At 64.9% G+C, this 27543-nt stretch overlaps 2 protein-coding genes across 2 annotated transcripts; both read left to right on the top strand.

The window, feature by feature from the left end:
* Positions 1 to 477: 477 nt before the first annotated feature.
* Positions 478 to 23729, top strand: SCAMP4 (secretory carrier membrane protein 4). Its single transcript, XM_080802975.1, has 7 exons — positions 478 to 549; positions 6662 to 6709; positions 9637 to 9765; positions 10124 to 10280; positions 11466 to 11567; positions 18450 to 18567; positions 20660 to 23729. The coding sequence occupies exons 2-7, from the start codon at positions 6703 to 6705 to the stop codon at positions 20837 to 20839; spliced, it is 693 nt and encodes a 230-aa protein (XP_080659101.1). The 5' UTR covers positions 478 to 549; positions 6662 to 6702; the 3' UTR covers positions 20840 to 23729.
* On the top strand, positions 3929 to 5304 carry ADAT3 (adenosine deaminase tRNA specific 3; the record flags this gene model as incomplete). Its single annotated transcript, XM_080802964.1, is given in 2 exon segments — positions 3929 to 3964; positions 3967 to 5304. Coding segments are annotated over 2 exon segments (1113 nt in total). The 3' UTR covers positions 5044 to 5304.
* Positions 23730 to 27543: the final 3814 nt, after the last annotated feature.

Raw genomic sequence — 27543 nt, 5'->3', positions numbered from 1 at the left:
GAACCGCCGGGCTCACTGTTTCACCAGCATGAATACCTGCGGCTGCTCCTAAAATCAGCACGTTGTGGCGGAAAGGGCCAAGGGGTCCCCTTTGCCTACTGTCCAGATGGGAAAACTGAGGCCAAGGACCGCCCAATCCCAGGCCACTACGAGAAACTGACCCCCCAGGTCTCTGAGGACAGCCCTTCTGGAGCTACGTGGCAGCAGCAAACTGGGTGTCGTGTCCGCCTCTGCCTCAGTCTCCCTAGGCCGATTTCCCCAACGGCCCCCGCGGTCCCCTTTCCCCGTCCGCCCAGAGCGGTCTCGAACCCTTAACTCAGCTCTCCCCGCGCTCCCGCGGGTCTCGGGAGCGGCGCTCGGAAGATGGGCGGCGCTCCGCGGCCCGGCGCGCAGCCTTGTGGGGATTGTAGTCCCGGCCTCCGCCCCTGTGCCGCGCCGACTCCGCCCCTGGAACTACGCTCCCGTCGTGCCCCGCGGCGCGGGCGGAGGCGGGGCAGGCGGTTGGTTGCTAAGCCTTGGGAGGCGCTGCGCTCGCGTGCGGTTCTTCAGGTAAGCGCGGGGCCCCGGGGTCGCGGCTCTCGCGGCCCAGGCTCCCACGGACGGCGAGCCGGGGCGGTGACGGGCGCGGGGGGAGCGTATCTCGGCTGGCGGGGGACGCCGGCCGTGCCCGGCGCCAGGAGGCAGCCGGGGGCATCGGCGCGTGTGCGCGTGCGCGTGGGGCGGCCGGTCCGCGGGCCGCCGCTCCCCGGCCGTCGACCTTGTGCGCGTGCGCGCGCCCCTGTGGGCGCGGGGGTGGAGGCCCCGTACGCCCGGCTGCTCCGCTCGCCCCCTCACCCTCCCCGCGCGCGTGCCTGGGGTCCTCGCGGCCAGCCCCCTGCCTCCGGGCCCCGCGGGTGCTCGCGTCCCGCCCCTGCAGGCCTCTCCACGTTGTAAACGGGCGCTGCCCTGACGCTTACCGACAGCGTGAGCGGTCCGGGGCTTCTCCTGGCCCGGCCCGGGCAGGGGGGCTTTCTTCTGCACCCCGCGCGCCCGACCTCCTCGGACTTTCGTGCACGGAAGGGCGTGGGCCGCGAGGACACCCCGCGGTCGGAGAACTCCGTATCAGCAGCGGGGAGCTCGTTAGGGTGCAGATGGCAGCTCCCTGCCTCCCCGCTGGGCCAGGAGCCGCCCTGGTTCCGCCCTCGGAACCAGCACCGAACCAGCACCTGGCGCGCTGCGGGCGAGCCTGGGACTCCGGCCCTGGCTGTCCTGTTCAGGACTGCCTGCCTTCCAGGGCCTGCTGCGGGTCACTGCCTCCGAGGAGCCCTCCTTGACTCTGCCCACCCACCCCAGGGCATCACTGGACCCCGGCCGGTGTGGGGTCTCGTGTGGGTTTTGTCCCTTTCTGCCTCCCACAGCCCTACGTGATGGTGTTGCATTCCCGTTTTTCAGAGGGGGACGCTGAGGCTGGGGCTTAGGCCAGGTGCCCTGGGGTCCACACCCAGCTTTTGGCCTGCCTTCCTAATCCAGTGGGGAGACAGGACCTCGAGCCTGAGTTTACTGGGTGTTGCCTGCAGGGCGACTCCACTGCCTGAATCAGTGCCATTTCCTGATTCCTTCCGGAGCCAGAGCCTTCGGGACTTCCAGCGCACCCCTTCTGTGGCGGGGGGCGGGTAGTCCTAAGCTGCCGGGGCACTTGTGTTAGGGTCCTATGTTCCTGGCCCACCTGTGGGGGCTCCCATAGGGAGTTGAGGCTCCCTCCTCCCAGTTCAGGACTTAGTGCCTGAGGCAGAGGCACTGGGACCCTGCATCGTCGGTTCGGAGCCGGCTGCGGCTGCCCCCAGACGTGCCAGGGATGGCACTGAGCTGGGCGAGCGCAGCAAATGGTGGTGGGGGGGTGTGTGTGGTGCAGCTGAGTGCCCGGAGCCGGGCCTTGATCTCAAGCTTCGGGGATGAGAGGAGCCGAGTGCCCCAGAGGCCTCCAGCACGCTGCACATCCCGGCTGGTTGAAACAACCCTGGTGCGTGGACCCTGTTTGCCACTGGACTGGCACTGCCCTCTGGACGTTGGGCTTGGGAGCTCAGGCGGGGACATCGTCTCCAGAAGCTGTTTACTCCTTATCTGTGGAATGGGCTTCGGAGGCGGTCCGAGAGCTGGTCAGATCCGACTCTGCCTTCCCTGCCTGGTGGCTCCAGGAAGTCCTTCCAGCTCACAGAGCCTCATCTTGTCTTGTAGAAAGGGGACAGCCCCCGAGCTCCCTTCTGGGTCACCGGGAGGACACGTGGCGGCTACAGTACCAGCAGCTGTCATCCGAGGCATAGGGCCTTGTTTGGAGTCTGCTGACTTGGCAACTGCCCGGTGCCCTTACCCCTTCCCGCTTTTTTTAGTAGCTTCACCGAGGGGCAGTTCAGCCATTTAAAATGGACAGATTTATGGTTTTTAGAACATTTGTGGGATTGTGGAACCGTCATCACAGTCTTGTTCCTGAACACTCCACCCACCCCCAAAAAAGCCCCGTCCCCATTAGTAGTCACTTCTCATCCTCCCACCTCCAGCCCCCATGAGCCCCCTTCCTGTCCATGGAGGAGCCTGGTCTGGGCGTGTCACACACGTGGACTCAGCCCGTGTGGCCTTCTGTGTCTGGTTCCCTCCCTGAGTGTTGTGGGCTCGGGGGTCTGTCCCCGGGGTGCTTGGGGACACCTCACACCTGCTGGCAGCCGGGGGATGCTCCCGTGCGTGGGGGACCCACTGTGTGTGTCCACCTATCCATCGAAGGACACTTGGGCCATGTTCGTGTTTCGGGTGCCGTGAAGGCTCTGCTGAGAGCACACGTGTGCAGGCTTCTTGGTGAACGTGTGTTCTCGGAGCTCTGGGCGCGCGGCTGGGTGTGGAGTGGAGCAGCCCCAGGTCAGACAGACGCTGGGGCTTTACCCGTCCTGCCTAGGGGCTGGCACCCTGGCCGGCAGTGTCCCAGGGCAGGCTTCTTTACTTGTCACCTGTTCCGTTTTCGTCAGAGCTGTACTCTCGGAGGGGCAGGTGGGGCGCGTATTTTGCCGTGGAGACCTGGAGCTTTCGGCGCCCGTGCGGGCTGTGGGGTCCTGGGCGTGGCGTGTGCTGGGGGCAGAGTCAGAGTCGGCACCACGGGCCCTGCTGTGGGCCCTGCCTGGCACGGTGCCGTGAGTGTGCTGGGAGGCCCTCTGCGCCTTCCAATCCTTGTGGCTGCCGCCAGCACCCGGGCTCTGCGCGCCGGCCAGACGTGTATGGTGAGCTCAGGACATAGCCTGGAGGGTGAGGCCGTCCCTTGCCTCCTAGCGGGCCTGGCTGATGAACACCCGTGATTAGGGGCGGCCGAGGAGTGGGCTGGAGGCGTGTTGTGAGGTGGGGAAGCCCACGGTTGTCAGAGGTGATTCCATCCCTTCCCTGTCCACAGGGAGGGAGGCAGGAGGGGGCCGGTCTGCCCGGGATGCCAGCCGGCTGTGTGGTGTGGGCGCGCGGGGGCAGCAAGGATCCCCCACAGTCACGTCGAGATGACCAGGAGTTGGGGTCTGACGTTATCCGTGGCGGTCCCGACCAACGGGAGCACGATACGGGGTACGGACGTGATGTTAAATGTTCTAGAAGCCACCATTCCCAAAGCGCAGAGAGGCAGGTGAAATGAGTGTGGTCACCTGGCGGACGGTCGGCGTGAAGATGAGTACTGAGACCGTCCGTGTTCTTTTTCTCACTGGGTGAGACCTGGCGTGCATGTCCACAGTGGCCCCTGTCCCAGGGAGACAGAACGTCAGTGCTGGGCTGAGTTCTGCAGACCAGACTTGGCGGGATGTGAGCACGACCACGGCCACTGGTGCACTCCGTGTGCGCGGAGCTCTCGGACGAGCCTTCGGATGCCGCACGCTCCTGGGACCTGGGACGGACTTCTGCGTTCTGCCGGGGCCTCTGCAGCTGACGGATGAATGTCTGCTCCGATCTCTGTCTCCTACAGTCGGAGCCGTGCCGAGGATGGAGGCAGCCCCGGGCCTCGGGGAGCAGCGCGTGGACGCCAACACCGGGAGCCCAGAGCCGGAGCCCACGCCGTGGCAAGCCCTCCCGGTCCTGTCCGAGCAGCAGTCCAGGGACGTGGAGCTGGTGATGGCCTACGCCGCGCCCATCCTGGACAAGCGCCAGACATCGCGGCTTCTCAAGGAGGTGTCGGCCGTGCACCCGCTGCCCGCGCAGCCTCACCTGAAGAGGGTGCGGCCCAGCCGCCGCGCCGGCCCGCATGCGCTCGAGATGCTGCTGTGCCTGGCGGAGCCGGCGGCGGGGGCCAAGTCGCTCGCCGAGCTCCTCCCACAGCCGGCCGTGGACCCTCGTGGCCTGGGACAGCCCTTCCTGGTGCCCGTGCCGGCCCGGCCACCCCTGACCAGAGGCCAGTTCGAGGAGGCGCGTGCCTACTGGCCCACGTCCTTCCACGAGGATAGGCAGGTGACTCGCGCCTTGGCCGGGCGGCTGTTCTCCGCGCAGGAGCGCACGGCGATGCAGGCCCACATGGAGCGGGCCGTGTGGGCAGCGCACCAGGCAGCCGCCAGGGGCCTCAGGGCGGTGGGAGCCGTGGTGGTGGACCCGTCCTCTGGCCGCGTGCTGGCCACGGGCCACGACTGCAGCAGCAGAGCCCGCCCCCTGCTGCACGCCACCATGGTGTGTATTGACCTGGTGGCCCAGGGCCAGGGCCGCGGCGCCTACGACCTCGGCCCCTTCCCCGCCTGCTCCTTCGCCCCGGCTGGCGCCCCCCAGGGCGTCCGTGTGGGCTCTGTGCGCAAGCTGGACGAGGACAGGGACGTGCGCGCGGACAGCCTCCCCTACGTGTGCACGGGCTATGACCTGTACGTCACCCGCGAGCCATGTGCCATGTGTGCCATGGCCCTGGTGCACTCGCGTGTGCAGCGCGTCTTCTACGGCGCGCCCTCGCCCGACGGCGCCCTGGGCACCCGCTTCCGCGTCCACGCCCGGCCCGACCTCAACCACCGTTTCCAGGTGTTCCGCGGGGTGCTGGAGGCCCCGTGCCGCCGGCTGGACCCCGGCTCGTAGGCACCGACCGCTCGGCCCCCTCAGACTCCGACGCCAGGCCTTCACCTCTTGCGCTGCCCCGTGGCGTGGGGGGACACGTTTCTGCCCCAACGGCGCTTTTCCCCGGCCTTGAGCTTCATGCGGTCCAGCCGGGGCGGGGGGCTGGGCCCTTGGACTTTCTTCTCCAGCCACCTCTTGCCCCTAGCCCGAGGGTCTGCTGGGACGGGATCCCCTTTGTCCCGGGTGTCTGGAAACGGGTCTGCTTGTGAAAATAAACAGCCCCAAACCAGGTTGGTGTCTGTTGACAGAGGCAGGGGACCGTGGTAGGCAAGGGTCCTTGGGTCAGGTGACCGCTTTTGCCGAGGTTTGGGGTTTATACACGGGAAGGGGAGCTTCTGAGCCAAGCGGGGGATGCGTGCTGGCCCAGGGGGGCACCTCCTGGCCTGTGTCCTGGTTCTGGGAGAGTGGGGCTGGCCGCAGGGTGTTTACACAGGGCGGGAGTGGCCTGCCAGCCTGCACTCCGCTCCCTGAAGGGCTTCTGGTCGGCGTCCCGTTTCCCATTCTTCAGGAGGGGCCAGCTGGGGGTCTGCCCCAGAGCAGTTAGCAGTAGAACCAACGTGGGTTCGTCCAGCACGTGCGGATTTGGGATCCCTGTGGGGCCTGTTCATCCCTGCTCTGAGCTTCCCCTGGAGCCCTGGGGGTCTGCTCCCAGCCCCCACCAGCCCACGGGCACAGGGCAGGGGAGGCGGTCTGCCCGCAGGCCAGTGCCGTGGATGGGCGGTGCAGTGGGGCTGTGAGCCCACCCGGCATGGGGGCACAGAGGGCTGGGCCGGGCCGTATCAGAGAGGGTATCCTGGGGGTGGGGGGCATGGACCCTGGGAGTTCAGTATCATTGGAACCTCGTCACCTAGAATGTGCGTCTGAAAGCTGTCTGTAGGTTCCCAGTGTTGGGGACTGTGGGGCCCGGGTGGGCGCTGGGCACAGCCCCGTGAGCCCAGCTTCTGTCCTGGGGATGGCAGTGCCTACCCGCAGGGCCCTTAGGGGACCGGCAAAGTCCCCACGGGTGTACGTGCTGGTGGCAGCCTGCTCCGCAGGGCTTCTCTGTGATGCCGGCTCCCCTGGTTCTGTGTGGGAAGGGCCGCCGGTGGCCGGCTGCATCCCCAGCTGCCTCACTTGGGTCGCTGCGAGGCCCTTAGCTCCACCAGGCTTACGGGGGCGAGGGTGCAGACCAGAGAGGCCGTGTGGCTCGTGGGATGTCATAGCACTGAGCGTGGACCCGGTTCTCAGCGGCGCTGAGGAGGTGCTCGGAGCTGTTCGTGGATAAAGCTTGGGGGGGTGGGGGGGACACGGAGGTGGGGTGGGTCCACGGGGTCCCAGGAGCATGTTGGTTCTGGCCGGGTGTGTGTTGGGGCAGCAGGCCAACCCCATTCTGCCCGCACGGACGCTGCCCGGGAGGCTCTGCGGGGGGCACGTGGGGCCGGCCTGATCGGTTTGGGGTGCCCTTTGGGACCAGAGCACGGACACCCCCGGGGCGGCTAGAGCTGAGGCCTCTAGCTGCGGTTGCTGCTGAGCGTGCAGCTGGGGTCGGGGTTCCCCAGCGGCCTTGAGGACCTCCTGACTGTGGCTGTCTCCCCTCCAGGTGGCCATAGGCTTCTGCCCCGCCCAGTCGTCACAGCGGAAATGTCTGGTGAGTCTCGCGCAGAGGTCCTGCGGTGGGGGATCCTGTGGGAGGGGTCCCTTAGGGTCCAGACCCACCCCGAAAACCCCCGGGGGGGCACACGCCGCTCTCCTCCTTCTGTGGAGGGTGTTGGGGTCGGTTCCTCACTCTGAGCCAGACGGGAGGGCGATGCCAGTTTCTGTGGGAGTTGTCCGCCTGGCCCCAGGCTTTCTGCCCTGGGGCCCATTTGGTCGTGGCCGTCAACGTGAGGTGTGAGGTTTGGGCGTCTGGGTTCATGCCTGTGTGCGTCAGACGATCCTCTCACTCGGTCACAGGCATGGCCACCTCGTCCCTCTCAGAAGGGGGGGGTGGAATGTGCAGGTAAAGTGAGGGGGGACCTGGGGCCCCAAGGCCACGGCAAGGTGCCCGGAGTGCACACCGTCCGCTCACGTTCATCCCCGCGCTGTGTGTGTGTAGTTAGTCCCGGCATCGCCCCCGTCCTCGGGTGGAAGGTGCAGTGGGGCGCTGGGTGCTTGAGGTCAGGCGGCTGCTGGTGGCACTGGGATTTCAACCCAGGCTCCTGGGTCTGAGTCTACACAGAACGCGTCCCAGGGCTTCTTATCTGCCAAGGAAACGGGGTTTCAGAGGCATGTGATTTGGCGACCCAGACCCACCTCTGGGTCGCAGCCTGACTACAGGAAGCGCCACCTTGTCGTGCTGCAGGAGGGGTGGGGGTCAGACATCCAGGAAGGAGAGAGGTGCTGGTGGCCGAGGGAACAGCGGGGCGGGGGGCCGGGTGGGGTCCTTGTTGGGGCCTTGGACAGGAACCGTGAAGGGTAGTGACCAGGGACTGTGGCCCGGAAGCTGTGAGCCCGTGCTGGGGGTCCTTCTCCCACATCTGATCGCAGAGGCTGAGAGCCAGCACGCTCAGAGTGGGATCAGCTCCCCTCTCTGCTCAGGCTTGGGACCCCGTGGCTTCCTGCCTCCCGTGGTCATGCCTCAGGGCTCTCTGCAGCCAGTAAGGTGCGGTCCGCCTCCGCCTCCGCCTGTCCACCCCTCCCTGGTCCCTGGGCTCCCCGCTGCCTCTCCATCAGCTCACACTGACACCCTCCCCCAGAGCCCATGGCCTCTTCTTTTCATTTCTTGGAGTCTCTGTTTAAGTACCAAGTTTTTTTTTTTTTTTTTTTAAGATTTTACTTATTTATTTGACAGAGATCACAAGTAGGCAGAGAGGCAGGGAAGCAGGCTCCTGCTGAGCAGAGAGCCCGATGCGGGACTCGATCCCGGGACCCTGAGATCACGACCTGAGCCGAAGGCAGAGGCCTAACCCACTGAGCCACCCAGGTGCCCCAACTTTTTTTTTTTTTTTTTAAAGATTTTATTTGTTAGAGCACACTAACAGGGGAGAGGGGCAGAGAGGGAGAAGCAGGCTCTTCCCAGTGAGGCTCGATCCCAGGACGCGGGATCATGACCTGAGCCAAGGGCAGACACTCAGCAGGCAGGGCTAACCTGATGACTCTATCGGTGAGCTCCGCACCTGGCATAGAGCACAGTGCAGGGTTTGAAATCACAACCGCGAGATCGAGAGCTGAGATCAAGAGTCAGATGCTTGGCGGCTGAGCCAGCCAGGCGCCCCGGCCCTCCTGGTGGAGCACAGCTAACCAACCCTCGCCCCCCCCCCACACAGCGTTTTCTGGCACGCCCCTCTTGCTCAGTCACTGTGATTGTTGTCGGTGTCCCCAGGCCAGGAGGGCAGACCCCCTCTGGCTTTGGTTCACGGCCTGGCCCTCCGAGGTGCTCAGGAGGCTGTCCGGCCACAGCGATGACGTCTTGCAAAGGCTGAGGTTGGCACGGACCATGCCGCGCTCAAGTCTAAACCCAGAAGACACGTCCAGTCTTCACCCCATACCTGTGAGGCAGGGTCGTGTTTGGAAGCAGAGCTGTTGTGTGTGTAGTTAGTGGAGAGGGGGTCACACTAGAATAGGGTAGCTGTGATGCGGTGGCGGGTGTTCTCATAAGGAGAAGGCAGGCACCGAGGCAGGCACCGGAGCCATGTGGCCGGATGCCAAGGGCCGCCTGCAGCCCCAGGAGCTGGGAGAGGCAGGAGGGACCCTCCCCTGGAGCCCCCCGGGGCGGGGGGGGGGGGCGCGGCCCCACCACACCCTGAGCTCAGACTTCTGGGCTCCAGGACCCAGAAAGGCTAAAGTGCTGTGGTTGGACCCCGTGGCTGGTGGGCATGTGTCCGAGCTGCCCCAGGAAGCACGTGCGTTCAGAGCGCCAGAACCTTCCCTGGAGTCGGGTGCCGGCGGCGGGTGCCGGCAGCGTCGGGCTTTGCCCCCGAGCCTGCGCGTCTTCTCCAGCTGCTCTTCCGAATCGCCACGGCCGAGGGGGTTGAACCACGTTCACCGGGGCGCCTGGCGGCTCTGTCAGGAAGCTGGCTGCCTTCAGCTCAGGTCATGATCCCGGGGTCCTGGGATCGAGCCCCGCATCGGGCTCCCTGCTCGCCGGGGAGCCTGCTTCTCTCTCTGCCCCTCCTCCTCTGCTTCTCTCTCTCAAATAAAATAAAATCTTAAAAAAAACAAATCACATTTATCATCTCATGTTGTGAAGTCAAGAGTCCTAAAACCCTGGCGCGGGTGGGGCTGGTCCCCCCGGGCCCCAGGGAGACCCGGCTCCAGCCCTTTCCTGGCCCGCCCCCCCCCACCATCCTCTCTGCCGGCAGCACGGGGTCCGCCCATCTCCTGGACCCCCGCCCTCTGCCTCCCTCTCGTGAGGACCTGGTGAGGATGCCGGGTGCTCCCGGAACCCAGGGTCACCCCCACCTCGCGGCCTGAACAAGGTCTCCCCTCTGCCGCGGGAGGGGACACGTCTGCAGGTTGACAGGGACGGGAAGTGTTTGGGGCCGTCACTGAGGCCCCCCGCCTGGTATCGTTCCTTGGTGTTTTGTGTCCCTGCAGGGAAGGAGAACAACTTCCCACCGCTGCCCAGGTTTATCCCGCTGAAGCCCTGTTTCTACCAGAACTTCTCGGAGGAGATCCCCATCGAGCACCAGCTCCTGGTGAAGAGGATCTACCGGCTGTGGCTGTGTGAGTGGGCGGGGCGGGGCGGCGGGGCCGGGTCTGGGTGGGTCGGTTTGGGCCGGGCGGAGCTGGGCTGGGCTGTGGCTGCTCGAGCCCAGCGGGCCCAGCCGGCTGGGGGCGGGACCTCCCTGCGCCCCTCAGACCCGGGCCTGGGACAGCCCCACCATGAAGTTGGCCCCGTCCTCAGGTGGCGGGAGCCCGGATTTTGGGCTGAACGTCGCCTTTCTGGCAGCGCTGTCTTCCGCGCCCTGGTCTGGCGCTGTGGCGCCCGTGCTGACCGGAGCCCGGCCCCGCTTTCCCGGTGGGTGGGAGGGGTCCCGGCCCGCCGCCCTGGAGCCCACTCACCCTCCGCGCCCCTCCCCAGTCTACTGTGCCACGCTGGTGGTGAACCTGGTCGCCTGCCTGGCCTGGTGGATCGGAGGCGGCTCGGGAGCCAACTTCGGCCTGGCCTTGGTGTGGCTGCTGCTCTTCGGTCCCTGCGGCTACGCGTGCTGGTTCCGGCCCGCCTACAAGGCCTTCCGGTGAGTGCGGCTGCGGGGCCGGCGCAGGGGACGGCCAGACGCCCGACCCTGTGTGCTCGGGGCCTGCGCCCTGGCGGCGCCTGTCGTCGGACGTCCGTGTCCAGGACCGTCCGGTGGGGTCTGGGGACAGCTTCTGTCCGGGGGTGGCAGTCTGGACTCCGGCAAGGGCGGTCTGGTTTGTCCTGTAGGGATTGAATGGAGAGACCGTTCATGCAGCCACCCACCCGCTCGTGTCAGCATTTCTGGGTTCTTCAGAGGGATGTGGAACCATCACTCTGTGTAGTTCCAGAACATTCCATCAGCCCCCAAGCAACCCTGTCCCGTCAGCCATCACCCCTAGCCCCGGCCCCCGTGAGCCCCCTCCCCATCCATGGAGGGACCTCGTCTGGGCGTGTCACACGTGGGGACTCACACCCCGTGGGGCCTTCTGTGTCCGGTTCCCTCCCTGAGCGTCGTGGGCTGGGGGTCATCTCCGGGGCAGTACGTAGCGGCGCCTCGCTCCTGCCAGGGGCCGAGGGACACTGCTGTGTGCGGGGGATGCACTGGGTGTCGGCAGCTCGAGGCTTCTGTGAACCTTCACCCCAGCAGGCCCCCCGTTCCTCAGGACCTCCCGTGTTTGCCCCTTGATGGTTCCCGAATCCCGGGCTCAGAGAGTCTGCCAGCGCCCTGAGGCCCTCCGGGGGGGAAGGACTAGAAACCCCCTCGGCTGCCGAGGCTGGAAGGGGCCATTCTTCCGGGTTCCCGGCCAGCTTGGGCAGCCTCGCTCCGCAATGCTTGCGGCGTGTGGACGGCCTGGGAGCGCCCTGCCTCCTCCCGCGGCCCTCGGGGTCCTGCAGGCCCCGTCCTCCTTCAGTGACCTGGAGGTCGCCTGTGCCACGGCCCCTCGGCAACTGTCCGCGTCTTCCGCAGAGCGTACGGGGCACCTTAAATCTGTGACGCGCTTCCTCCCCGGCTCAATCTTCAGCGACCTCGTGAGGGTTGTCGCTCACCCTGAAACCCCTCGCGTTCCTCTGCAGCCAAGACTCTGGGGGGGGACAGCAGTTTTGTCCGGAGCGGCCGGTGTGGCCCGTGGAGTCCCCGCCCGGTCTGAGCGCCCGGGGACGGCGCGCTGGGGCTGGCACCTCCTCGGGGGCCCTGCCGGGCGCACGCGGCCCGCGGTGACGGCTGTGCTCTCTCCCTCTCCAGCGCCGACAGCTCCTTCAACTTCATGGCCTTCTTCTTCATCTTCGGAGCCCAGTTTGTCCTGACTGTCCTCCAGGCCATCGGCTTCGCGGGATGGGGCGCGTGGTGAGCCGAGCACCTGGGTTGCTGCACGCGGGTGTGACACACGTTCCCTGAGGGGCGGGTGGGGCTCCAGCCTCCCAGGGTGGGAGAGACGGCGTGTGAGCGCTACGGTGGCCCTGCAGGGGCTGGGGCTGGGGTCTGCTGCCCATGCGCACCCGGGGCCTGCCCCTGAGTGTCCTGCCTGGGACACACTCCCAGCTCCTCTGGGAGGCTGGTAGGTGTGTCCCTGGGGGTGTGTCTGGGAGGAGCGGCTCCGCAGACAGCAAGAGGGCCCCCCAGGAGAGCTGCCTATGACCGTGCTGTCAGGAGAAAGCTAGGCTTTTTGTCTTTTAAGGTTTATACCCAGGTCTGTGGCTGCCGTCACAAGTTAGGACAAACTTAGCGACTTGAACAGTCTCATTTCACAATTCTGGGGTCAGGTGTCTGACATGGGCCTCATAAGGCCAAAACCCCGGTGCTGGCAGGGCTGGTCCCCCTGGAGCCCCAGGGAGACCCGGCTCCCGCCCTTTCCTGGCCCGCGGCCCCCTCCATCCTCCCCGCCGGCAGCGCCGGGTCTGCCCGTCTCTGGGACCCCCGCCCTCTGCCTCCCTCTCGTGAGGACCTGGTGAGGACGCCAGACCCCCGGAAACCCAGGGTCTCCCCCACCTCGGGGCCCTGACAAGGACCCCTCTGCTCTGGGAAGGGACGTGTCCCAGCTCCCAGGACAAGAATGTGGGTGCCTGTGGGGCTGCCGGCTGGCTGCAGGTCATGACTTTGCCGTGGAGTGTCCCGTGGGCTGCTTGAGGCTGCCCGTGCGCGTGCTCGGCCTTGTTGGTGGTTTGGAAGCCCGTCTCTGCTCCGGTGCGCCCTGTCGGCCTGCCGGTTGGCATCCCTTGGGGTGTTCGTGGCCTCCTGCACCTGCCCCTCAGCACCTTCCTGTTGTCCATCCGCTCCTGTGTCTTCCGCTCCCCGGCACGAAGTCCGCGGGTCCCCCTCTGCGCTGGGACTGTTTCCGGAAGAGCCTTGTGGGGCTTCCTGGCGTTGCTGCTTTCCTGCTGCTGAGCGGATGAGCTTCGCGGGGACCCTTGGCATCTGGGTCCTGATGTCCTCCCCGATCTGGGTCTGGAGGACCGGTGAAGGGCTGTCATTGGGTCCCAGGTGCAGGGATGTGCCAGGGGGACGACCCCAGGGCCCAGCAGACGGTTTTTCCAGGGCTGTGGTCTATATAGACAGAGGATGGGAACCAAAGTGAACTCAAGGCAGGGGCGTGGGGGGCGGGGGCACCAGGCAGGAGCTCCCAGGGCCCTCTCCCGGGCTGTCCCACAGGACACGCTTAGTTCCCCCCAAACGAGACAGGACTGTGCGTGTGAAGTGTCATCTTCAGGGACTGGCAGAGACCCAGCGCCTGGGTTCTCCGCGGGGTCGGTCTCCCGGGCCCGTCTGCCCGGCTCGGGCCGGGAACCCCGACGCCGGGAGGGGAGCAGGTGCTCAGCCTGAGCCTCGTCTGCACAGATGGTTCAGGGACCTGAGCCCCCGGGCACCGAGGCTGGCCGGAGCCCGCAGTCCGGTTCCAGACCCGCGGAGGGCCAGCCTCGCGAGCCGGCCGGTGGGGAGGGACGGTTCTGGCCCTCCGTGCGAGTCTTTTCTGTCCGGTGTCACCCCACGCTGGTTTCCACATCTTCCCCGGGGCCAGCTTGTATAAAGAGGACGTTAGTCTCCTTCCCTGCTGGAGTGCAGGCCAGACAGGGCAGGGGATAGGTGACCGACCAGCTGGGGAGCCGGGGCGGGGAGCCGCTCTGAAGTGTTTTGCCCCCTGAAGAACCGGGAGGAGGAGGAGGGGGACACGGCACCCGCCGCGCGGCTCCAGGCCCGCCTGCTCTCGCGGATGGCTGTCGTCGCTCCCGTTCTGTTGCTGGGCACTGGGCCTGCACAGGTGGTGGGGGGCTCCTCCTGGCTCTGCCTTCTTGGAATGTTCATTGGGGTGGCTGGGATCCCACCGAGCTCCTTGGCCTCCCCGGGTCTCAGTGCAGGGAATGGGGACCCCAAGGTGCTGGTCTGCCAACCCACGTTCCCTTTGGAAGCCCAGCCCAGGGTGACTGCGCCACCCTGGCTCCTGGTGGCCGACTGCCGGGGGACGGGTATCTGCGGCCGTAACTGTGGCCGTCCCTGGTCTTGGCCTTTTGACGGGACACACAGCGACCAGCTGTGCGGTTTTCCTCGGGGGGTGGTCTCGGGGCGCCCCTGCCCGCCCAGCGTCCCAAGGGTCTGTCGGTCCTCCACGGGGGGGCATTTCGGCGACTGCCTCCCTGGGGTCCCGGAGAGGAAAAGGACTCTGAGACACACACAGGTGTCCTTCGTGTGTACGTGTCCGTACCAGACCCCAGGGCTGCTTCGTGTCTGAGAAACCGGCCTCGACTCCTCCGCACCCTCCTCTGACTTGTGTTCTTGCTCCTTTACTCGGTGTTTCCGGGGCGCCTGGCTGGCTCGCTCGGGGGAGCTCGCGACGCTGAACCTCACCTTGTGGGTTCCAGTCCCGTGTGGGGCGTGGAGCCCACTTCCAAGTTCAGGGAATTTTATAAAAAGCTCTTTAAATTACAGCTTCGTTCTTTCTTTCTAAGCTCTCTCCTTGGCGAGGGGTTTGCGATCACGCTCCCGACGCGCAGCCTAGGGAGGACCCCCTGGGGGGCGGCAGCTGCATGCGCTTGGCTGTCACCTGGCCGAGGTCAGGAAAGGTGGGACCGTCCCCGCGGAGGGGCAGAGGAAGCTGAAAGAGGCTAATCGTGTGCTCTGCATCCCGTTTCCTTCGGGTCTCTGGCGTGTGCTCCAGGCCTGGGCGCCACGATAGGGTTCGGACAGGGTCCGCCCTTGGACTGGGCCCTGTCGCCGCCCCCAGCCCCTCAGACTGCTCCCGAGTAGGACCGTGGAGGCAGGGGCAGAGAGTGGGAGGCTCTGGGGCCTGGGCTGAGCCCTGGGGTGAACCGGGGGAGGGGACCGACCCGTCCCCACAGCGGGGAGACGGTGGGAGGGAGCCCGGGGGCTGCCTACCCGAAGACCGGGAGCAGCCGATCCCACCAGGCGCCCCTCAATAGGGTTTCCGTGTTGGGCCGCTTTGGGGTTTCCAGGGAGGCGCAGAGACAGGAAGGAGCGCCCGTGGCCGTCGTGCCCGTGGGCCTCGGACAGGCCTTTGCCGCTACTGGAGGCCCACACGGGTACAGTGCTGCTGTCCCCAGGGCCGTCGTCGGCAGCCCCGCGTGGCCACGACTGTCCTATTCAGGATCCCACGTGGCGTTTAACTGCGTTCGGTTCGGCCGCCTGCGCCCGTGGGGTGTGTGCGCTCCCGTGGGCTGGCCCCCCCCAAGCCCTGCCCCGCGCCCGCGTCCTCCCTTCGTTCCAGCTCATTTGTGGGGACGGAGGCTTCCTTGCCCTGTGCTTCTCCTGAGTTTGGTTTGCTGTTTTGTTTTGTGTTTTCATTTTTATAGTATTTATCTCAATTTTTAAAAATTTTTAAATATAAAAAATTTTTAACTTCTTATTAACATATAACGTGTCATTTGCTTCAGGGGCACAGGTCTGTGAATCGTCAGGCTCACACACTTCGCAGCACTCACCATAGCACATACCCTCCCCAATGTCCATAACCCACCACCCTCTCCCTACCCACCTCCGCCCGGCAACCCTCAGTTTGTTTTGTGAGATTAAGAGTCTCTTATGAGGGGCGCCTGAGGGGCTCAGTGAGTGAAGCCTCTGCCTTCGGCTCAGGTCATGGTCTCGGGGTCCTGGGATCAAGCCCCACATCGGGTTCCCTGCTCGGCGGGGAGCCTGCTTCCTCCTCTCTCTCTGCCTGCCTCTCTGCCTGCTTGTGATCTCTGTCTGTCAAATAAATAAATAAAATTTTTTTTTAAGGCCTTATTCATTTATTTGACAGACAGAGATCACAAGTAGGCAGAGAGGCAGGCAGAGAGAAAGGAAGGGAAGCAGGCTCCCTGCCGAGCAGAGAGTCCGACGCGGGGCTCGATCCCAGGACCCCAAGATCATGACCTGAGCTGAAGGCAGAGGCTTTAACCCACTGAGCCACCCAGGCGCCCCTTCACTGTGGTTTTGATTTGTATTTCCCTGATGCCGAGCGATGTGGAGCACTTTTTCACGTGTCTGTTGGCCATCTGGACGTCTTCTTTGCAGAAATGTCTGTTCATGTCTTCTGCCCGTTTCTTGATTGGATTCTTTGTTCTCTGGGTGTTGAGTTCTCTAAGCTCTTTATAGATTCTGGACACTAGCCCTTTATCTGATAAGTCATTTGCGAACATTTCTGCCATTCCGTCGGTTGTCTTTTGGTTTTGTTAACTGTTTCCTTTGCTGTGCAACAGCTTTTGATCTCGATGACGTCCCAATAGTCCCTTTCTGCCCTTGCTTCCCTGGCCTTTGGTGACGTGGCTAGGAAGGAGTTGCTGCGGCTGAGGTCGAAGAGGTTGCTGCCTGCGTTCTCCTCAAGGCTGTGGATGGGTTCCTGCCTCACGCTGGGGTCTTCTATCCATTCGGAGTCTGTTGTCGTGTGTGGAGTAAGGACATGGTCCGGTTTCATTCTTCTGCATGTGGCTGTCCAGTCCGCAGTTTGGTTTTTAGAATAACGGCTGTAGTGAGCCCCCCCATCACAGGCCAGAAATTCACTCCCACGGTGGACAGCTTGGTGGCTTTCGTGCACCCTCAAGAGTGTGCACCCGTCATTTCTCTTTAGTTGAGGAAGGTTTCATCTCCCCAAAGCAGCCCCGTCCCCGCCAGCCGTCACCCCCTCACCAGCCCCCAGCCCCCACGAGCCCCCTTCCCATCCGTGGAGGAGCCTGGTCTGGGCGTGTCACACGCGTGGACTCACACCCCGTGTGGCCTCCTGTGTCTGGTTTCCTCCCTGCGTGTCGTGGGCTCAGGGTCGGCCCCTGGGGCAGCATGTGGAGGCCTCGCTCCGGCTGGTGGCCGGGGACGCTCCCGCACGTGGGGGGCGTGCCACGTGCTTCCGTCCGTGCCGACCAGTGTCGGGGGGTGCTCTATGCGAGCTGCCGTTGTTGGTGCGGCAGTGACACGTGTCCCCGTGTCTCGTGTACGCGCTGGTTGCAGGGCTGCACTTCTGGGAAGTTGCCGGACTCCCCAGGTCTCGTGTGTCCGCTCCGTCTCTCACGCCGTGTTCTGCCCTCCCTGGTTCCAGCCCCGTGGGAGCCCCCGGCGCCCCTTGTCCCCTCCCTGAGCCCTGCCCTCCGGCTCCGCTCCTCCCTGCATCCTCCCTGCTCCCACCGTGGACGCCGTGGCCTCTTCCTGACCCGGACGGCTCGCGGCAGGCTCTGTCGTTCATTGAGTTGTAGCTGATGGAGGCCAGTGTGTCCCCCGCCTTCCCTGGAGCCTCAGTGGTCACCGGTACGTGAGCTGTTTCTCCATCCTGGTCCTGTGGGGAGCCTGGGCCGCATTCCTGCCCGCACGTGCCTTCACCTCCCCCAGAGACCACAGACCTCAGGCTGGGACTCCACCTGCCTGGCCCCTCTTTCCGGGCCGCAGACCTGCTGGGAGGACACTAGTCCCAAGGGTGACTGTCCCCCACCGCCACGCCAGCACTTCTTCCCCTCCCAGGAGCCTCCGACCACCCAGCACCCGCCTGGACCGTCCAGCCGCCTGGCTCGGCCTCACACTGCGTCCTCTGCCCGGCAGAGGTGCCCTCACCAGTGGCTTTCCCAGCCCCCTGCCGAGTGGGACGGGGTGGCAGGTCTGTCCCCAGTGCCCAGCACAGAGTGAGCCTGCGGCTCAGGCTCCTTGGCCGCCCCCGTGTCACGCACGTGGGTGGGGAGGACTCGCGGCTTCCCTTGTGTTCAGAGCGTGTCGCGGTCTCCAGAGCACGCTTCCGAGAAAGCCACGCGTGTTAACTGCACGCCAGCGCTCACCCTGCCGCCCGAGGCACGAGGACAGTCGCAGACAAGCACAGGCAGCCTCCGGAGACACGGGGCTCGGCCTCGTGTGTGGGGCACGGCAGGGCTCGCGTGGGGGCGGTGGGACGCAGCCTTCTGCTTCTCGGGGGCGCTGCCGCAGGGCTGTGGGCGGCCGGGCGCGTGTGGCCGTGGGGGCCTGGACCCAGCAGGCCTGGCCGGCTGATCCGTGGATGTGGCCCCGCGGCGGGCTCCCGGAACACCGGGCTGCCCGCGGAACGGCTGCAGGGCCTGATCGGGGCGCGCGGGGTGGCTGGCGGTAGCGGACGAGTCCCGACCTCCCAGCTACTGCTCGGTCTTCGAAGTCCCTGAAGCGCAAGGTATTTCCTGCCTCTCGGCCCAAGAGGCGGGTGCGGATGTGTGTCCACACGCGCTCGGGACAGAATGTGCCTCGCGCCGTCCTGCTGGACCGAGGGCTCTCTAACTCTTCTCCCTTCTCGCTTCCCGCACACCTCCTCAGCATGCCGTCGTGAGGCTGTGGCACGCCACACGTCTGGGTCCTTTCCAGCCGGTGAACGTTTAGGGCCCCCCGGCTTTTCATGGTGATTCGTGATTCTGTGGTGCAAATTCTTAGGAGCAGGAGAGCTGGTGCAGCAGTGAGCGTGTAGGGTTTATTGTAGATCACTGCCACTGCCCCTGCAGAGGGGCAGCTCCCTCCGGGGCCGGGCTCCTCTCCGCGGCCCCTTGCATGCGCCGTGTTTGCCCGTGTGGCAGGGGAACGCAGAGACCCCGTTCTAGCGTGTGTTCCTCGTTGCTGGGTTTGAGCGTCTTTTTGTGTATTCACCGGCCCCTGCAAGTCCTCACACCCATCACCCATTTCCCCGTTAGTCGTTTATTTTTTTTGTTGTTGATTTGTTCACCAACATACCTTTACGTATGGAGGATGCTGGGCCCTTGTCTGATAGATGTGCTGGCGCCCATGCTCGCTCTCTCTGGCCCCTTGCAGTGGTTGGCTGGCGGCAGTCGGGTTCTTCCAGACCAACGTCGGGGCTGCTGTGGTCATGCTGCTCCCGGCCGTCATGTTCTCCGTGTCAGCTGCCATGATGGCCATCGCGATCATAAAGGTAAGTCCTCTGGTTTCGGAGACGTCTAGCATCTTCCCATGCATCCCATCGCCTGAGCCCCCGAGCTCCAGGAGCTCATCTCATCCCCATTTCAGGAGCGAGAGACTGGGTGTCCGGGAACGAGCTGACCGCTACTCAAGCAGGCTTGGGGAAACGGCATAGTGTAGGCCGCCGATGGCCACATCTGCCTTCGGGGACACCATCTGCCAGGCCCCCAGCATGTGCGTGGCCCGGGGTGTGCTCCATGCTGCCCGATTTGGCCGCCACTGGATGCTGGCCGCCAAGTACAGTGAAATTGAGATTAAGTAAAAGTAAAAATTCGCGGGTACCTACCACACCCACCTCATCTTGGGTACCTGCCCGCTGCGTGGCGCTGGCGGGCCGTCTCCACCGCCGCGGAAAGTTCCTGTGGGCGGGACGGCTCCGGATGCTCAGAGACTGCGGCAGACCGCTCGCAGCGCAGCCCCGTGGACGCTGGCGGGCACGTGGCCTCGGGGGACACCGGGCCTGAGCCCTCAGGTGTCGGTCAGAGGCCGTAGTCATGGCTGTGCGTGGAGTCCCCGCGGGAAAGCGAAGGGCCGCAGGCGGCGCTCTGGCCCCAGCACGGGCCGTGTGATGGGCGTGATCGGAGTCTCTCTGGCCTTTGTGCCGTGAGGTCCTGGCTGGTACAGCGCGTCGCCTGGCTTACGGAGGCTTCCCCCCTGCACCTGGCTGTCTGGGAACGAACACAGAAGCATTGTTCCGCACCCCCCGCCCCATGTGCACCCCAAATGCTTCTGGCTGTGTGGACAGTCAGGGGGTGGAGGGACCTGCGGGACCCACAAATGTGCGCGCAGACACACAGCGAGTGAACCTGAAAGAGGTTCCGGTATTGAGTCCACACGGGAGCGGACGTTCCCAACCAGGGACTTGCGCTCAGCTGCAAACATCCGAAATTAGAAAGCAGATACTAACTGAAGATGTCTACGGGGCTAGAAAAGAAAGATTTATGGACTCCAACAGAGTGTGTTCTTCCCAAACAACGACACCACGCCTGTGTCCGTCCCCAGGCCCAGGTGCGGGGATGTGCCGGGAGGACCCCAGGGCCCAGCAGGCGGTCGTCCCCAGGGCCGTGGTTTATACAGACAGAGGACAGGAAGCAAAATGAGCTCAGGGCAGGGGCATGGGGGGCAGGGACACCAGGCAGGAGCTCCCAGGGCCCTCTCCCGGGATGTCCCACAGGACACGCTTAGTTCCCCCCAAATGAGACAGGACCGTGTGTAGGTGGTGTGGTCTCCAGGGGCTGGCAGAGACCCAGCGCTGGGGTCTCCGCAGGGTTGGTCTCGCGGGCTCGTCTGCCCGACTCGGGCCGGGAACCCCGACTCTGGGAGGGGAGCAGGTGCTCAGCCTGAACCTCGCGTCTGCATGGACGGTTCAGGGGACCCAAGCCCCCAGCAGCGAGGCTGGCCGGAGCCCGCAGTCCAGTTCCAGACGCCGCGGAGGGCCAGCCTCGCGAGCCGGCCGGTGGGGAGGGAGGGCTCCCGCCCGCCGTGCGAGCTCTCTCTTTCTGTCCCTCACACGCCCACTGAGAGGGCAGAGAGGGATATTTAGGAGTCACGGGGCAGAAGAAAGATCCCCATGAGCGACGGGGTCAGCTTCACTGGTCAGCAAAGCATCCAGTCGAAATGCCAGTTTTCACCTGCTCAGTTTTCCAGAATTTCTAGAACTTCCAGCACTGGCCCGTGTTCCTTGAGCTGCCGTGGGGAGTCAGTCCTTCCTGGGGGTCTCTGCCTAGGAGACCGTGGGCCACAGACAGGGCGTGGAGTGCAGGGCGCCCGCGTCAGGCGGCCCGAGAGCCCGGCCCCAGAGCAGGGCAGGAGAGCAGTGCTGGCAGCCACACATGGCAGCAGCGGGGGGACCGTGGCCGTGGATCAGGCCGGCGCCCTCCGAGGCCGCCATGTCGGCTTTGGCGTTTTCTGACGCGCCCGCGGAGCTGTTCTGTGGCTTCTGATTCCTGTGAGAGGTCCTGCCACGAACACAAGCGGGTCTCGTCGCCTGCCACACGCTCAGTTTGGATTCTCTGCTCTCTGCCTCCCCGTCCTCTGGCCTGCAGGTGCACAGGATCTACCGGGGGGCTGGCGGAAGCTTCCAGAAGGCGCAGACTGAGTGGAACACGGGCGTGTGGCGGAACCCACCGTCTCGGGAGGCTCAGTACAACAACTTCTCGGGGAACAGCCTGCCCGAGTATCCCACCGTGCCCAGCTACCCGGCGGCCGGCAGCCAGTGGCCTTAGAGGGGCTGGCTGGCCCTGCTGCCCGCCCGCCCCCACTGCCCTCTCTCCTCCCCGGCCAGGGCGGCGGTGTCCGCGAGCACCCAGAGACCCACACTTGTGTTCCTCTCACCTCTGGGAGCGGCAGTCCTTGCGAGCGGCGCCCGGAAGCTGCCCGGCCTCCGCTGGCCGGCAGGAGGATGCTCTCTCCCGCAGGGGTCTCCGCGCCGACTGCAGGCCCCCCCGAGGAGGAAGGGCAGCGGAAGCCGCCTGCCTTCTGGGGCTGACGGCGCAGAGCAGGACCCAGCCGGGGCATCCCCTCGGCCCTTCTTGTCCCCTCGTTCCTGTCCCCGCAGGCGACGCTCGACCGGGTCCTCCGTGTTCTTGTCCTCTGTGTCCCTGTCCACCTGCAGCCAGAAAGCTCTTGTGGACAATCCTGTGGAGTCAGCCAGAGGCCGATGAGCCGCCTGGGCGCCGTGGTCTGAGCCCCTGTACATCTGTCCATCTGCCCCTTGGGCTCTGTGCGGGGCCGTTGGCCAGCCTGCCCACGGTGGCTCTATTCCTGGGAACGTGGAGCAGACGTCTGTCAAGATCCGGAACCCCGGGCGGAACCCCTCTGGGGGAGGACGGGGGCCACCGCCTGGGCCGGCTGCCTGGAGCCTGTGGCCACGCAGCCCCCTCCCGAGCTGCAGGAAGCAGGAGACGGAATTTCTCGGGAGCTTGGCCTTTTAGAAGGAAAGAAGTTGTGCGAAATCTGTGCCTTAGTGAGGAATCTATATGAAATGTCACTTTGCTCTGACCCTTGTAGTTCCTGAGACAAAGGACCAGAGCACCCCGTGGACATCTCAGCAGCGCCCTTGCGTGCAGACAGGCCAGACCGGCCCTCGTAGCCCCCCCGGCCCTCTCTGGCCAGGCTCCCCAGGCACCCTGAGTGCTGCCCCTTGGCCTCTGGCTGGCCGCCCTGGGGTAGGACAGGGGCCCTCTGCGTCATACACTGCCGCGCCGGACGCCGGATGCCCAGCAGCCCCGGCCAGCCAGGCTTGTTCTGTGCTCTCCACGCGCCCACGCCTGGTTGCTTCTGCTCCTCGTGCCAAGCACCACGTGGTGTCTAAAGGTGGCCGTGGTCCCTGCAGATGCGCCCGGGCCTGGGTCCCCTTGGGTCTCAAGCCATGGGTATCCCCAGACGTCCCCAAGCCAGCCTCTGCAGCCGGCACACGCTGCACTCACCGTGGGGCCGGGTCAGCCCGCAGAGCAGGTGCGGCCCACGGTAGGAGGCCCGCACGCAGGCACCTTTGTTCCTCCGTAATGGGTATATTACGGGAGAGGATCCTGGAAATAAATCCCGTAGTCCTTCCTGCATCACGGAGCCTCTGGGGGCTGTTACGGGTGCACGGCCCGCGGCCCCAGCCGCCCCGTGCCGCCCCCGCCTGTGGACCCTGCCCTGCACAGCCGCACCCCCAGCTGTCCGAGAGCCGCCACGGTGCGTTTCGTTTGTGCTTTTTGTTTCAGTCAATTTGCTGTTTTTATGCTCTGCTCTTTTAACTTGAAAAGGGAATTGTGCAGGAAATGAGAAACCAGCATCACTCGCCTTAAAGGGAAGGTAATGGTAGACGTGGCAGGAAGAGGAACGGGAGAGCCTCCCCGGGGCTCCTGGAGTGGACACCCCGCATGGACACGGGAGGGCGGGCGGGAGTCCTCCACGGGACACTTGGCCAGCACAGGAAGGAGACCAGATCCACAGAGAAACCCCAACAAGCCCCAAGCAGATGGCCTGGGCTGCCTCGTGCCGCCCTCCCCACAGATTCCCGTGTCGACGTCCTCGTGCCCAGCAGCTCAGAACGGGAAATTATCTGGAAATGGGGTGGTCGCAGGGGTACTTAGTTAAGGTGAGGTCACCCCGGAGTCGGGTGGGCCCTAAAACAATGTAGGAGAGAAACCCTGTGAAGACGGGGCTGAGATGGGGGTGATGCTTCTACGGGCCAAGGCATGCCAAGGTGACCAGTGACCCCCTTACCCCCTGCCCCACCCCGTGAAGCTTGGGCGCCTGGGACAGGTTTTCCCCCAGCAGGAACCACCCCTGCGATTCCCCTGGGGCCGCGCCCTCCCAAGCTGTGAGGCTAAGTAAGGATTGAGGCCGCCGGGGAAGGCGCCCAGCAGGAGCTGGGGCATGCTGTGCCGTGGGGACGCGCCTGCCAACGTGCGGGACCCGGAGTGCACGGGTGGACAGAGAGCAGGTTGCCCTGGGCTGAGGGGGGGAGACCGGACTGACAACAGCAGGAAGAGGGGGGAATATGTGCGCCCTCGGTTCCCGGGGGACCTGGAAGGAGGCAGGATGGGGCTGGAGTTGAGAGACTGGGACCCGTGTGCAGGTGACCGTGTCACAGAACCACAGGCAGGGCTTAAACCGTGGGTGTCTCCCCCCACTTCTGGAGGGCAGAGCCCGGGATCCGCAGCGGGATGATGCTGGTGTCACGAGGACCACAGTCCCCGGGGCTCAGTGCGCCCGTGTCCTGGGGGGGCCTGGCTTGCAAGAGGACGGTGTCTATAGGGCTGTGTCCCCGCGGCAAGCTCCGAGGAAGGGCCCTCCCTGCCTGTCCTGGCCGGATCCTAACACTAGGTTAGCGCTCAAGACAACATTTAAAAATATTTCTTAATGTCATCTAAAAATGTTCATTATGCTTCAACATTAAAAATAACGTTTTTTTAGGGACGCCTGGGTGGCTCAGTGGGTTAAGCTTCTGCCTTCAGCTGGGGTCATGATCCCGGGGTGCTGGGATCGAGCCCCACATCGGGCTCTCTGCTCAGCGGGGAGCCTGTTTCCCCCCCCTTCTCTCTCCACCTGCCTCTCTGCCTACTTGTGATCTTTGTCGGATAAATAAATAAAATCTTTAAAAAAAAAACACTTTTTTTAGAGAAAGGGATGAGTGGCATTCTTTTCATTTTTACAGAGAGGGCGGCTGGGTTCTCTGTTGTGACCTATTTGGGCCCACCGTGAAGAGTGGGACAAGAGGTTTGTCGGAGACAAGAGCGAGGGGGTCAGTGGGGAGGCATCAGTGGGCAGGTCATGGCCGCGGGCAGTCGGGGCTCGTTCCCCCGGGCCCCTCTGGAAGGCACAGACTGGTCTCTGGCTGTCCGTCTGTGTCCGGGGGCCGGAGGGCCTGGGCTCTGCCCTCTGGTGGAGCGAGGTGGGTGCTGCGCTGTGTGCAAGGACATACGTGGGTGCCTCTGCGTTTTCTGACGAGGTGAGCTGGGTTCTGTTCCTTTGTTGAAGTCCTAGCCCCGGAGACGCAGGAGGTGACCTTCTTTAGAAGTGGTCACCGAAGGAGTACTTTTCCAAGGTAAGGCGAGGCCGTAAGGTGTAGAGTGGTCCCAATTCAGTATGACAATAGGAAGGGGACATGTGGGCCCAGACAGGCAGGGGGAAGCCCCGTGAATCTGGGGACCTAGGACAGGTTCTCCCCCAGCAGGAGCCAGCCCTGTGACCCCTTGTCTCCGACAGACGCCAGGGGCTGGGATCTCCACATAGCTTTGTGGGACCACATTTCAGTCCCTAACAGTGGCCAGTCTGGGTCCACGTCTGCGGGGGTTTCCTGGGACTGCCACGTTCAAGTATCTCATACTGGCCTGAAACAATTCATCCTCCTAAATTCTGGAACCCAGAGCCTGATATCAAGGTGTTGCCGGGTCCATGCTCTGTCCGGGGGCGCCAGGGGAGGGTCCTTCTTGCCTCTCCCAGCTCCTGGGGCTCCAGGAGTCCCTCGGTCTGTGGCTGACCCCTCCAGTGTCTGCTCTTTGTTCTCTTCCATTTTTTGAAAAAGGTTTTTATTTATTTATTTGATGGACAGAGACCACAAGTAGGCAGAGAGGCAGGGGTGGGCTGGGGAGGGGAAGAAGGCTCCCTGCCCCCACCCCCCACCCCCCCGCCGGGCAGAGAGCCCAGCGGACTGATCCCAGGACCCTGGGATCACCACCCGAGCCAAAGGCAGAGTCTTTAACCCACTGAGCCACCCAGGCACCCCTCTCTTCCATTTTTTAAAGAAAATATTTAGAGAATGTATGAGTGGGGAAGGGGCGGACGGTGAGCATCTGCAGCACACTCTGCTGAGCGCGGAGCCCCGTGCTGGGCTCGATCCTACTCTGACTCCGAGATCAAGACCCGAGCCCCTCTGAGTCACGTGCCTCACCGAGCGAGCCGCCCAGGTGCCCCATGGGTCATCGTCTTATAAGAACACCAGCCATTGACATAGAGCCCACCCTCGTGCAGCGTGACCTCCTCCGAATTCATCACCACCGCAAAGACCCTGTTTCCAAATAAGGTCCCATCTTGAGGTTCCCGGTGGGTGTGAATTTTGGGGGTGACGCCACTCAGTTCTCCACCTCGCCCAGGCCTTGGCCCCTAGGAGTGAAGGGGCTCCTCGGCTGGGATCTTTGGTGGCCGTGGTACATTGCACGTCCCCTGCTCCGGTTTGTGCTGGGAGAGTCCCGGGAGGCCTGGGTGCCCCGGCGCGTGCTGGCGTGTGCTCACCCCAGCGTGTGTCAGCACTGCGGGAGGCAGACACACACGGGCAGGAGACCACCGTCTGGGTCCCATGGACACAGCAGGCAGGGACCCCTTCTGCTCGGCAACCCCAGAGGAGCAGCGAACGGGCTTCTCTGGGCCAATCAGAAGCGGCTTGGGGCCACATGGTACAGCCCTGGTGGCTGTGGTCTGTTCTCAGAGGACGGGGGACCGCTGGGTGGGGGGGTCCCACCCAGAAGCTTCTGTTGGGTGTCCGCTCACGGGCTGCCCCTCGCGCGCCTTCTGGCCCCGGGTTCCCCCCGGAGCTCACAGCATCCTGAGAGAGAGCTTTGACTCGCCCCAGCTGGGGTTGCTGAACTCCCGCCACGGTCGCTGGTGCTGGGACCGCACGCAAGTCACCTCCCCTTTGTAGACCTCAGTGTCCGCTTCTGGAAAACGCGAACGTGCCGGTCTGCGTCCCTGCCCCAGGGCGGGGGCGGGGCCTGGCTGCAGGGAGCGGGAACCGACTCAGTTCCACAAAAGTGAACCGGGCCCCGCATCCGTGGGCTGGCCTTGGACCCCAGGAGGCAGCTCCGCTCCTGTCCTGGGGTCTTCTCGGGGAGCCGGGCCTGCCTCCTCCAGGGCTCAGGGAACACAAGGGGTCGCTGCCCGCCCGTCTCCTCCCTGAAATCGCAGCTGTCTGGGACGGATGGGGAGGCTGGGATTTCCTCCGGCTTTCCCTGGCGGGGGGATGGGCAACGGGAGCGACGGGCTCCACCTCCTCACGACGTTCTTACTGCCCCGAGAGCTCCGACGGGGCCCCTTCCCACACCAGCTCCCCTGGTAGTGTCCCCAGGATCAAAGCTAAAAGGGGGCAGGCACCTGCGGGCCCCCTTCAAAGTGGGTTAGAAAAGAGGAAGCACAAAAGGCCTTTTGCTTTTTCAAAGTCTCCAACTGGTGAGAGAGGCTCCGCTGACCATCCTTTATTCACGAGCTTGTGATTCCCACGATGCACCGGGGGCTATGGAGCGTCCTAGCCTGCAGACGTGGAGGGCCAGAGAGGGTCGGTGACCTGTGCGGAGTCACACAGCCTTTTCCTGGCACCACCCCAACCTCGGCCTCACTCTCCGCCTTCTTTCAGCCGCCTGGGATGCTGCTTTCCACAGGCGCAAGGCTGCAGCTCCCCATCAACCCCAGATGCTGCTAGAGGAGACGCCGCGGTGCCTCCTGGCCCCCCCGGGGGGCCGAGCACCTGGGAGCAGATTTCCCCTGAGGAGTGAGAGAGGACAGTGGGGCCAGGAGGTCTGATGAGAGAAAACCCGATTCTCCAGAATCTAGGAGGACCGTGAAGGTGGCGGGTGCCTTCTCCCACTCATCCACTCGCGGCACACAGTGACCACACACAGACCGAGTGCCCACTGGGCAGACAGCAGTGAGCGAAGCAGATGTGGTTCCTGGCCTGGCGCAGCTGGAGGACAAGGCGGCTCGTCCCCCCCTCCCCCTCCCTCCGCAGAGCAGCTGTCCAGAGCCGTGTTTTGGAGGAGGCGGGCTGCAGGCTCAGGCCGCGCAGGGTCAGGACGCCGACCGCAAGGACAGCGCGGTGATGTGTGGCCTGGGCTTCCTGGAGGCGGGGACGTTGCCCGTGGGACAGAAGGACGCGACGCAGGGTTGCAAGGGCCCTGGTTCGGGGACTCCCAGAGGGGCCAGGCTGGGCCTCGCGCCGCCGTCGAAATCCGAAGGCAGAGAAGGGGGCGGCGGTAAAGCTCGGTCTCACGGGACACTGGGCCGACAGCAGACGGGCGCTCTGCACGGGCTCCCCAGCGGGGACAGCACTGCCCGGCGTCTCGACGGCCACTGGGGAGGACGGCCCGCGGGTCGTGCAGGGCGCAGCGAGATCTACGGACGGGCTCCGCAGGGCCTCTGGCCCGAGCCGGCGAGGACTGCGGTGGTTAACGGCGCACGTGCTGGGTCACCACGGCCAGCTCCGCGGGCCCCGCGAGGCCGGCCGCCGCCCCCGCCCCGGCCCTGCAGCGCCGGTCCGCGGTCGACCCCCTCCTCGGCCTCCCGCCTGGTCACCGCAGCCGGACAACAGCCCGAGCGTCCGATGCCGTCGTCCTCCCGCAGGGCTGAGCTCTGGGTCACTGTGCCCCGCGCGGCCCCCGTGGCCGCCCGACCCCGCCGTGCCCGGTGTTCGCAGCTCTGAGCGCCCGCACGCCCGCGGACCCCCGGG

This window comes from Martes martes (assembly GCF_963455335.1).
Source record: "Martes martes genome assembly, chromosome: 1".
NCBI lineage: Eukaryota > Metazoa > Chordata > Mammalia > Carnivora > Mustelidae > Martes > Martes martes.
Note: the sequence above shows the minus strand (reverse complement) of the source record. Positions and strands in the feature narration are given on the sequence as shown.